Source organism: Panulirus ornatus, chromosome 62, assembly GCF_036320965.1.
Source record: "Panulirus ornatus isolate Po-2019 chromosome 62, ASM3632096v1, whole genome shotgun sequence".
NCBI classification, from domain to species: domain Eukaryota; kingdom Metazoa; phylum Arthropoda; class Malacostraca; order Decapoda; family Palinuridae; genus Panulirus; species Panulirus ornatus.
In genome coordinates, this window is record NC_092285.1 from 7,108,379 (window position 1) to 7,121,331 (window position 12,953).

A 12,953-nucleotide genomic window follows, 5' to 3' on the forward strand; every position below is an offset into this window, starting at 1 on the left:
GGTACTTTTTTGGTTAAGTGTATGTACGAATACTGTGCATCAGGAAAACAGGACTTCAGAGCAATGGTGACAATGGAACATGATGGTTTAACGCACACAGTTTTGCCAGCCTGCTAATCTACAGCTATTGTAACTTTATGCTCTGGGGCAATTGTATTGGTGACGATGAAATCCATAACTCAACTAAATAAAAAAATGCCAGTCTTGGAAATTTTGGGGGGTTTAAGTATAGTGTGCTTTTAATCTTCAATATAATCAGGGTACTAATAATATTTCTTATTTCAAAGACAAAATACAAATAGCTCAAGAGTAATGTTTCCCTGGTCAAATCTCAAATTTGGAAATTAATGTTTTTATTCATTTATTTATCTTGAAAATGTAAGGACAAGTTCAAAACAGACATAGTTTTCATTTCCTACCGAGTAAACTGATCGTTGCTTGCTTAAGAAATGTATGAAATTATATGTAATCATCCATCGCATGAAGCAGTTCTTCTTGACAGACATAAAAAAAATGTGGTGCCAAGCAAGTAAATCACCTGCAACTGGAGCAGAACTGGTATCATAAAAGCCCTCACATGAAAACACTCAAGGAAGGGAAACAAAGTGTGTGGGTTCCTCTTGAGAGTAATGAATGGAAAAATTTCAGCTATCAGAAGAAATGACTCTACGTTATTATCATTTTCCTGAAATATATACATGTTGAACAATAGACCAGCTGTCTGAATGTTTCACAAACTGAAGTAGAGTTCAGGAAGTAAAGAAAGCAAGACACAAGACAAGAGGGAAATGAGACATTATGAAGAGGTGGTGATATGAGAGGTGGATCCGGCAAGGATGTAATACTGAAATGGAATGAGGAAAAATGAAATTAACAAAGGCTATAATTAAGATGGACAGGTTAAATGATGGTTTATAACTGTGGGAGGATCATCTTAATGGATGTACTCGTAAAGTTTGTAAAGTAAAACTGATATGGAAAGGATATATTACATAGGCGTAAAGGTCACAGAACAGAGAAAACATTGCACTGATGAGGAAGTGATGGAAATACCTTGCTAGAATCAAGTAATACACTGTTTCAAAAAGATACTCAGATATTTGTATCAGTAAACAGTATGCTTACGAAGACACAATACAGATGGAATTACTGAAGGTCTAATCTTACACCTAATATGCGAGTCTCATATATCACATACTGACAAGATGATTGTATAATAGTTTTCAACAGTTGTTCAAGCTATTTTCCCTGAAAAAAGAATGCTGTCTCTATAACATGAATTAAAAGATTTAAAAAAAATCAATACGAACAAAAATGTACATAATATAGACGGCAAACTTCTGAGTTGTGAAGGGTGAGAGTGTGTGTGACAACACAGGACGAACAAACAGCACAACACATACATCTGGGTGACTCACTGTTGGTGCTGCTCAAGCTGCCACTTGGCACAAACATAATCTCAGAGTCACGACGCAGACCTGACAGGTTGCGAACTGATCTCTTGCCATCCGATTCCGTCTCTCGCACCTGTGAGGATCCCAGTAAAGAGTAAAGTTAGTGATGCATTCAAAGGGATATGGTCTCTGTTCACCAACTCTGTAAAACCTTTTAATAATTATGTACACACAATCAATCAGTTCACAGAAAATGTTTGTAGTCACTTTGACCTCCACCTGCAAGCTCACACAGTCTCAAATCTTTTTCAGCAAACAATGCAACCAGAATTAATTCTGAGAATATTGTTTTAATGATAATATTTCTCATGTGACATATCTTTTACCAATCAGCTGTCATCTTCAGTAATTAAACACCCACATGTGGTTATAAGAAATAAAGCAGGGCTCCTGATAAAGTTAATTTTCTAAAGATGTCCTTTAAAGTCATTTACTAATTAGGGAAGAAAACTGACTGTGAGCAATCAAAGTCCATTTTTGAGTCATTATTGCTCAAAGTCCACTTTTAAGTCATTAGAGTTGTGAAGCTGTGATGCTGATAATCATGACTGATGGCAGTAATCCTCCAATCCTCAGTCCAATATGCAGAGCAAGTGACAAGTGTCAGCTTTGTATGAGTAAGACATCAAAAAATGTACTACATGAGAGGTGAAGTTGTGGTTCAAAATACTTAGATGCAGCTGATCGAGCAGCAGACTGAAGAAGCACTTACCTTACTTCCTACAACTGTAAGAAAAATACTTGGTATTTGAGCTTATGGAAAAGGCAATGGCTATTATCAACAAGGTTGATGGCTGATGGCCGGTCAGTGGTGAAGCTATGTCTTGGAAGGAGGCAAGCATATGACTCAGCTCAAACACACACACACACACACACACACACATGGTAGGGGGTAATAATACACTAGTAAGAGACAGGGGGAAGGGGAAGAAGATCAACTGAAATGATAACATGAGGCTATCACGATAACTTGACACACATAAGATCGCCAATGAAGCTGCTGAAGTCTGCCCATATCCTGAATAATACAGATGCACATGCTGGGCCTCTGAAACTACTGATCAGCAGGACAGTACAGGAAGGGATGGCTTTATAGACGTGGGAGGGGGCAGATGTTGTGCCTATCTTTATGGAAAGGGACTGGGAAAGTGTAGTGAACTGCCTGTTTCATTAACTCATGTGGTGCATAAAACATTGACAAGATAATGAGAAAAATGAGGGAATGCCTATCTAACACGGGGAAACCTTTTAACTTGGAGACACCACATTTTCAGACGAAAGAGAATATATTTCAGAAACCTCCTAGATTCTCTGGCAAAGTGACCTTGTTCATACACCACAGAGAAGGAAGTCTATGCTGTATTTTCCTACACTACAAGAAAGGCCTTAATACTGTACCCCACCAGAGGATGATCTATTACAGGCAATAATAAATGGATATCTCCTACACTGGATTACCCAAGTGGAGGGGAACACAGGACACAAGTAAGAGGCTCATCCTCAAAATGTGCTGAGGTAACTAAAGGAGTGCCACAGGGCTCTTGGCCTTTTGTTTAGCCTTGAGTTCGTGGACAACTATAGTCTTGTACCTAACATGTCTGAAGATAGATGACAAGGTCAGAAGGGAAATGTAAAATGAAAGCAACGGTCTGGGGACCTGGACCAACTCCGAAGCTTCTTTGATAAATGGATGATAAGTTCCAATTCAAGCAAGGTATTGAGGATGGGATGGGCCTCCGTGAAACAAGGCTCCAGTACATACTTACAGGAATCATCATGTAAAAGAGATCCACGTGTTGACACTAAGCCTTTAATGCAACCTAAGCTACACATCAAGAGACTTGTTAAAGGAGGTAAACTGCCTCTTGGCATATATTAAAATCACCTTCAAGAGAATGGATGAAGGAATGTTTGGTAGGCTATTAACATCACAGATCTGAGGTGGCTAATGCTTCTCAGGTGTGGTCACTGCACCAAAGGCAACATATGGATCATATTATGAATGAGAAAGCCTCAGGGAAGAACAACCAAGCTGTAATTATGAATAAAAAAGATGAGGCTCTTTGCTGCCACTAGTACTGATGATATTTTGACTAATGCAATACACATAACATGATGGAGAATAGATGTGAGCGAATGGAGCCTTCCTACATCTGTTCCCGAAGCTGCCTCGCTAACAAGGGAAACGGTGATCAAGTATGTCAAAACCTATATGTTGAATAATGCCTCACATTACAATATATAGTGAGTAATGCCTCACATTACAATATATAGTGAGTAATGCCTCACATTACAATATATAGTGAGTAATGCCTCACATTACAATATATAGTGAGTAATGCCTCACAGTTCAATATATATTATGTAATGTAGATTTAGTCAACAAGCTAAACAATATCAATGTTAATTTTGATTTTAAACTAGTTAGCTTTGATGTTTCTTCACTTTCCACAAAAGTTCCACTTGATGACCTTTTAGAATATTTATTTGATGTCTTGGATGATATTCATTTCCCTGTTTCAAAGTCTGTTTTCACTGAACTGATAAAATTGTGTATAAAAGACTGTGTATTTCAATTCAATGGAGATCATTATGCTAAAAAATTTGGTATGGCAATGGGTAACCCTCTTTCACCTGTACCAAGTAATCTTTATATGGAATTTTTAGAAACAAAATTACTAAAGGCCAACAAATGAAAATTTACAAATATCTCTCCCCTCACTTAACAATTTAGTACCTTCCATCAAATTTACTGTAGAAAATGAAAATAATGGTATGTTACCATTTTTAGATTGTGTGATCCAAAGGCAAGGAAAGAAGTTTAAGTTTAGCATATACAGAAAACCTACCATTAATACTAATCTCAACATGACAGTTAAATTATCATCATTTCAATCTATGTTCCTTAGGGCATTATGTATTTGCAGTCCAAAGTTTATTGATGATGAGTTTGAGAAGATATATTCTATTGGATCTAAGTTAAAGTACCCTAGATCTTTCATTGATAAATCCCTTAAGTTAGCAAAGAAATCATTTTATAGAGTTGAGCCCAAACCTCCCATTGACACCAAGAATCTTTTAGTTCTCCCTTTTAATAATAATTCTACTTTACTTCCCATGTTGCTTAAATCCTTTATTGTAAATGTTGCCTCCAGCAACAATAATACTATAAAGAATATCTTAATCAGGAATTCACCAGAAAATTCTCCTGGGTGCATCTATAAAGTGCCATGTAGAAATTGTGATAAGTTTTATGTTGGGCAGACTGGTAAAGATCTTTCTGTTAGACTTAAGCAACATAAATATAGTACAAGAATGGGACAAAAATCAAATGCCTTGTTTAATTACGTTAATCTCAGTTATTAACTTTAACTCTATTACGAGAAACATCATTGAATCTTCTACCATCAAATACAAAAAGAATTATAATCTTAATATCAGTGATGTTTTATACAAATTGGATAACTTTATTGTTGATAAAATTTGTAAAATAATAAGTTTATGATACGCTCGTTGTCTGTCTTGGACAATCAGATGTTTACCATATGGAGTACTAGCTATGTCTCTTCATTGTATATCAACTGACTGTTATATTTCTCTCTTGTGTCTCCCCTGATGATCTGATTATTACACAAAAGTGCACTTGGGATCTTATTGTGTTTCATTTTCCCTGTGGACTCTTAAGAATATATATATATATATATATATATATATATATATATATATATATATATATATATATATATATATATATATATATATATATTTTTTTTTTTTGCTTTGATGCTGTCTCCCGCGTTTGCGAGGTAGCGCAAAGAAACAGACGAAAGAAATGGCCCAACCCACCCCCATACACATGCCTTGATTCAATCCACTGACAGCACGTCAACCCCGGTATACCACATCGCTCCAATTCACTCTATTCTTTGCCCTCCTTTCACCCTCCTGCATGTTCAGGCCCCGATCACACAAAATCTTTTTCACTCCATCCTTCCACCTCCAATTTGGTCTCCCTCTTCTCCTCGTTCCCTCCACCTCCGACACATATATCCTCTTGGTCAATCTTTCCTCACTCATTCTCTCCATGTGACCAAACCATTTCAAAACACCCTCTTCTGCTCTCTCAACCACACTCTTTTTATTTCCACACATCTCTCTTACCCTTACGTTACTTACTCAATCAAACCACCTCACACCACACATTGTCCTCAAACATCTCATTTCCAGCACATCCATCCTCCTGCGCACAACTCTATCCATAGTCCACGCCTCGCAACCATACAACATTGTTGGAACCACTATTCCTTCAAACATACCCATTTTTGCTTTCCGAGATAATGTTCTCGACTTCCACACATTCTTCAAGGCTCCCAGAATTTTCGCCCCCTCCCCCACCCTATGATCCACTTCCGCTTCCATGGTTCCATCCGCTGCCAGATCCACTCCCAGATATCTAAAACACTTCACTTCCTCCAGTTTTTCTCCATTCAAACTCACCTCCCAATTGAATTGACCCTCAACCCTACTGTACCTAATAACCTTGCTCTTATTCACATTTACTCTTAACTTTCTTCTTTCACACACTTTACCAAACTCAGTCACCAGCTTCTGCAGTTTCTCACATGAATCAGCCACCAGCGCTGTATCATCAGCGAACAACAACTGACTCACTTCCCAAGCTCTCTCATCCCCAACAGACTTCATACTTGCCCCTCTTTCCAAAACTCTTGCATTCACCTCCCTAACAACCCCATCCATAAACAAATTAAACAACCATGGAGACATCACACACCCCTGCCGCAAACCTACATTCACTGAGAACCAATCACTTTCCTCTCTTCCTACACATACACATGCCTTACATCCTCGATAAAAACTTTTCACTGCTTCTAACAACTTGCCTCCCACACCATATATTCTTAATACCTTCCACAGAGCATCTCTATCAACTCTATCATATGCCTTCTCCAGATCCATAAATGCTACATACAAATCCATTTGCTTTTCTAAGTATTTCTCACATATATATATATATTATCCCTGAGGATAGGGGATTAAGACTACTTCCCATGTATTCCCTGCGTGTCGTAGAAGGCGACTAAAAGGGGAGGGAGCGGGGGGCTGGAAATCCTCCCCTCTCGGTTTTTTTTTTTTTCAATTTTCCAAAAGAAGGAACAGAGGGGGCCAGGTGAGGATATTCCAAAAAAGGCCCAGTCCTCTGTTCTTAGCGCTACCTCGCTAACGCGGGAAATGGCGAATAGTTTAAAAGAAAGAAGATATATATATATATACATATATATATATATATATATATATATATATATATATATATATATATATATATATATATATATATACTATCCCTGGGGATAGGGGAGAAAGAATACTTCCCACGTATTCCCTGCGTGTCGTAGAAGGCGACTAAAAGGGGAGGGAGCGGGGGGCTGGAAATCCTCCCCTCTCACTTTTTTTTTTTTTTTTTTTTTTTTTTTTTTTTCCCCAAAAGAGGGAACAGAGAAGGGGCCCAGGTGAGGATATTCCCTCAAGGGCCCAGTCCTCTGTTCTCAACGCTACCTCGCTAATGCGGGAAATGGCGAATAGTATGAAAGAAAGAAAGAAATATATATATATATTTTTTTTTTTTTTTCTTTTTTTTTTATACTAATCGCCATTTCCCGCATTAGTGAGGTAGCGTTAAGAACAGAGGATGATGACTGGGCCTTTGAGGGAATATCCTCACCTGGCCCCCTTCACTGTTTCTTCTTTTGGAAAAAAAAAGAGAGGGGAGGATTTCCAGCCTCCCGCTCCCTCCCCTTTTAGTCGCCTTCTACGACACGCAGGGAATACGTGGGAAGTATTCTATCTCCCCTATCCCCAGGGATAATATATATATATATATATATATATATATATATATATATATATATATATATATATATATATATATATATATATATATATATCAAATTTAAAGAGGGAAGTCAGCACCACAAGTAAAGCATCCTCCTCGAAGGCTCAGAGTGGGGTGCCTAAATGTGTGTGGATGTAACCAAGATGTGAAGACCCTTACTGGAAAAACAATCACTCTTGAAGTAGAACCTTCAGACACAATTGAAAATGTGAAGGAAAATAGTGAAATTGGAGAAAAATGTAGCTTAGACATTGAAGCTTATTGATACAGTGGTAAAATTGATGAGAACTGCTATTGACGTTTGTGTAAATAAATTATACATTTCCTTTTTTCCATAGCCAGAGGTTGAACCATTATGTGACATTCTTTTTTTTCATTCATTTAAAGCTAGAAGTTTCAGTTTTCTAAATTGTTTCTTACATTTCTCATATGTATATATATGTATGTGTGTGTGTGTGTATATGTGCGTATGTATGTGTATGTGTATGTGTGTGTATGTGTATATGTATATATGTATGTATATTATCCCTGGGGATAGGGGTGAAAGAATACTTCCCACGTATTCCTCGCGTGTCGTAGAAAGCGACTAGAGGGGACGGGAGCGGGGGGCCAGAAATCCTCCCCTCCTTGTATTAACTTTCTAAAATGGGAAACAGAAGGAGTCACGCGGGGAGTGCTCATCCTCTTCGAAGGCTCAGAGTGGGGTGCCTAAATGTGTGTGGATGTAACCAAGATGTGAAAAAAGGAGAGATAGGTAGTATGTTTGAGGAAAGGAACCTGGATGTTTTGGCTCTGAGTGAAACGAAGCTCAAGGGTAAAGGGGAAGAGTGGTTTGGGTATGTCTGGGGAGTAAAGTCAGGGGTTAGTGAGAGGACAAGAGCAAGGGAAGGAGTAGCAATACTCCTGAAACAGGAGTTGCGGGAGTATGTGATAGAGTGTAAGAAAGTAAATTCTCGATTAATATGGGTAAAACTGAAAGTTGATGGAGAGAGGTGGGTGATTATTGGTGCATATGCACCTGGGCATGAGAAGAAAGATCAAGAGAGGCAAGTGTTTTGGGAGCAGCTGAATGAGTGTGTTAGTGGTTTTGATGCACGAGACCGGGTCATAGTGATGGGTGATTTGAATGCAAAGGTGAGTAATGTGGCAGTTGAGGGAATAATTGGTATACATGGGGTGTTCAGTGTTGTAAATGGAAATGGTGAAGTGCTTGTAGATTTATGTGCTGAAAAAGGACTGATGATTGGGAATACCTGGTTTAAAAAGCGAGATATACATAAGTATACTTATGTAAGTAGGAGAGATGGCCAGAGAGCGTTATTGGATTACGTGTTAATTGACAGGCGTGCGAAAGAGAGACTTTTGGATGTTAATGTGCTGAGAGGTGCAACTGGAGGGATGTCTGATCATTATCTTGTGGAGGCTAAGGTGAAGATTTGTATGGGTTTTCAGAAAAGAAGAGTGAATGTTGGGGTGAAGAGGGTGGTGAGAGTAAGTGAGCTTGAGAAGGAGACCTGTGTGAGGAAGTACCAGGAGAGACTGAGTACAGAATGGAAAAAGGTGAGAACAATGGAAGTAAGGGGAGTGGGGGAGGAATGGGATGTATTTAGGGAATCAGTGATGGATTGCGCAAAAGATGCTTGTGGCATGAGAAGAGTGGGAGGTGGGTTGATTAGAAAGGGTAGTGAGTGGTGGGATGAAGAAGTAAGAGTATTAGTGAAAGAGAAGAGAGAGGCTTTTGGACGATTTTTGCAGGGAAAAAATGCAATTGAGTGGGAGATGTATAAAAGAAAGAGACAGGAGGTCAAGAGAAAGGTGCAAGAGGTGAAAAAAAGGGCAAATGAGAGTTGGGGTGAGAGAGTATCATTAAATTTTAGGGAGAATAAAAAGATGTTCTGGAAGGAGGTAAATAAAGTGCGTAAGACAAGGGAGCAAATGGGAACTTCAGTGAAGGGCGCAAATGGGGAGGTGATAACAAGTAGTGGTGATGTGAGAAGGAGATGGAGTGAGTATTTTGAAGGTTTGTTGAATGTGTTTGATGATAGAGTGGCAGATATAGGGTGTTTTGGTCGAGATGGTGTGCAAAGTGAGAGGGTTAGGGAAAATGATTTGGTAAACAGAGAAGAGGTAGTGAAAGCTTTGCGGAAGATGAAAGCCGGCAAGGCAGCAGGTTTGGATGGTATTGCGGTGGAATTTATTAAAAAAGGGGGTGACTGTATTGTTGACTGGTTGGTAAGGTTATTTAATGTATGTATGACTAATGGTGAGGTGCCTGAGGATTGGCGGAATGCGTGCATAGTGCCATTGTACAAAGGCAAAGGGGATAAGAGTGAGTGCTCAAATTACAGAGGTATAAGTTTGTTGAGTATTCCTGGTAAATTATATGGGAGGGTATTGATTGAGAGGGTGAAGGCATGTACAGAGCATCAGATTGGGGAAGAGCAGTGTGGTTTCAGAAGTGGTAGAGGATGTGTGGATCAGGTGTTTGCTTTGAAGAATGTATGTGAGAAATACTTAGAAAAGCAAATGGATTTGTATGTAGCATTTATGGATCTGGAGAAGGCATATGATAGAGTTGATAGAGATGCTCTGTGGAAGGTATTAAGAATATATGGTGTGGGAGGCAAGTTGTTAGAAGCAGTGAAAAGTTTTTATCGAGGATGTAAGGCATGTGTACGTGTAGGAAGAGAGGAAAGTGATTGGTTCTCAGTGAATGTAGGTTTGCGGCAGGGGTGTGTGATGTCTCCATGGTTGTTTAATTTGTTTATGGATGGGGTTGTTAGGGAGGTAAATGCAAGAGTTTTGGAAAGAGGGGCAAGTATGAAGTCTGTTGGGGATGAGAGAGCTTGGGAAGTGAGTCAGTTGTTGTTCGCTGATGATACAGCGCTGGTGGCTGATTCATGTGAGAAACTGCAGAAGCTGGTGACTGAGTTTGGAAAAGTGTGTGGAAGAAGAAAGTTAAGAGTAAATGTGAATAAGAGCAAGGTTATTAGGTACAGTAGGGTTGAGGGTCAAGTCAATTGGGAGGTGAGTTTGAATGGAGAAAAACTGGAGGAAGTGAAGTGTTTTAGATATCTGGGAGTGGATCTGGCAGCGGATGGAACCATGGAAGCGGAAGTGGATCATAGGGTGGGGGAGGGGGCGAAAATCCTGGGGGCCTTGAAGAATGTGTGGAAGTCGAGAACATTATCTCGGAAAGCAAAAATGGGTATGTTTGAAGGAATAGTGGTTCCAACAATGTTGTATGGTTGCGAGGCGTGGGCTATGGATAGAGTTGTGCGCAGGAGGATGGATGTGCTGGAAATGAGATGTTTGAGGACAATGTGTGGTGTGAGGTGGTTTGATCGAGTGAGTAATGTAAGGGTAAGAGAGATGTGTGGAAATAAAAAGAGCGTGGTTGAGAGAGCAGAAGAGGGTGTTTTGAAGTGGTTTGGGCACATGGAGAGGATGAGTGAGGAAAGATTGACCAAGAGGATATATGTGTCAGAGGTGGAGGGAACAAGGAGAAGAGGGAGACCAAATTGGAGGTGGAAAGATGGAGTGACAAAGATTTTGTGTGATCGGGGCCTGAACATGCAGGAGGGTGAAAGGAGGGCAAGGAATAGAGTGAATTAGAGCGATGTGGTATACCGGGGTTGACGTGCTGTCAGTGGATTGAAGCAAGGCATGTGAAGCGTCTGGGGTAAACCATGGAAAGCTGTGTAGGTATGTATATTTGCGTGTGTGGACGTATGTATATGCATGTGTATGGGGGGGGGGTGGGGCCATTTCTTTCGTCTGTTTCCTTGCGCTACCTCGCAAACGCGGGAGACAGCGACAAAGTATAATAAAAAAAATAAAAAAATATATATATATATATATATATATATATATATATATATATATATATATATATATATATATATATATATATATATATATATATTCCCTGGGGATAGGGGAGAAAGAATACTTCCCACGTATTCCCTGCGTGTCGTAGAAGGCGACTAAAAAGGGAGGGAGCGGGGGCTGGAAATCCTCCCCTCTCATCTTTTTTTTTTAATTTTCCAAAAGAAGGAACAGAGAACGGGGCCAGGTGAGGATATTCCCTTAGAGGCCCAGTCCTCTGTTCTTAGCGCTACCTTGCTAACGCGGTAAATGGCGAATAGTTTGAAAGAAATATATATATATATATATATTCTTTCTCCCCTGGGGATAGGGGAGAAAGAATACTTCCCATGTATTCCCTGCGTGTTGTAGAAGGCGACTAAAAGGGAAGGGAGCGGGGGGCTGGAAATCCTTCCCTCTCGTTTTTTTTTAATTTTCCAAAAGAAGGAACAGAGAAGGGGGTCAGGTGAGGATATTTACTCTAAGGCCCAGTCCTCTGTTCTTAACGCTACCTCGCTAATGCGGGAAATGGCGAATAGTATGAAAAAAAAAAAATATATATATATATATATATATATATATATATATATATATATATATATATATATATATATATATTCATCATACCTGATCGCCATTTCCCGCATCAGTGAGGTAGCACCTGGAAACAGATGAAGAATGGACCATCCACTTGCATACACATATATATTTTATCTATATTTATTTTGCTTTGTCGCTGTCTCCCGCATTAACGAGGTAGCACAAGGAAACAGACAAAAGAATGGCCCAACCCACCCACATACACATGTATATACATACACGTCCACACACGCAAATATACATATCTATACATCTCAACGTATACATATATATACACACTCAGACATAAACATATATAAACATGTACATAATTCATACTGTCTGCCCTTATTCATTCCCATTGCCACCTCGCCACACCTGAAATAACAACAAGTATGGAAACAGACGAAAAAATGCAACTGAGTGGGAGATATATAAAAGAAAGAGACAGGAGGTCAAGAGAAAGGTGCAAGAGGTGAAAAAAAGGGCAAATGGGAGTTGGGGTGAGAGAGTATCATTAAATTTTAGGGAGAATAAAAAGATGTTCTGGAAGGAGGTAAATAAAGTGCGTAAGACAAGGGAGCAAATGGGAACTTCAGTGAAGGGCGCAAATGGGGAGGTGAAAACAAGTAGTGGTGATGTGAGAAGGAGATGGAGTGAGTATTTTGAAGGTTTGTTGAATGTGTTTGATGATAGAGTGGCAGATATAGGGTGTTTTGGTCAAGGTGGTGTGCAAAGTGAGAGGGTTAGGGAAAATGATTTGGTAAACAGAGAAGAGGTAGTGAAAGCTTTGCGGAAGATGAAAGCCGGCAAGGCAGCAGGTTTGGATGGTATTGCAGTGGAATTTATTAAAAAAGGGGGTGACTGTATTGTTGACTGGTTGGTAAGGTTATTTAATGTATGTATGACTCATGGTGAGGTGCCTGAGGATTGGCGGAATGCGTGCATAGTGCCATTGTACAAAGGCAAAGGGGATAAGAGTGAGTGCTCAAATTACAGAGGTATAAGTTTGTTGAGTATTCCTGGTAAATTATATGGGAGGGTATTGATTGAGAGGGTGAAGGCATGTACAGAGCATCAGATTGGGGAAGAGCAGTGTGGTTTCAGAAGTGGTAGAGGATGTGTGGATCAGGTGTTTGCTT

The 12,953-nt window shown here is 39.4% G+C and overlaps 1 protein-coding gene across 3 annotated transcripts in view; it reads right to left on the bottom strand.

Annotated features, from left to right (window-relative positions):
• Positions 1 to 12,953, bottom strand: part of Sans (SAM_USH1G_HARP domain-containing protein Sans) — a 201,120-nt gene that overhangs the window by 28,595 nt on the left and 159,572 nt on the right. For 2 of the 3 annotated variants that reach the window (XM_071656087.1, XM_071656086.1), the window contains exon 6: positions 1,404 to 1,527. In XM_071656087.1, coding sequence (XP_071512188.1) covers positions 1,404 to 1,527 — 124 coding nt within the window. The remainder of the gene's footprint in view (positions 1 to 1,403; positions 1,528 to 12,953) is intronic. The other variant, XM_071656088.1, reaches the window with a different exon arrangement.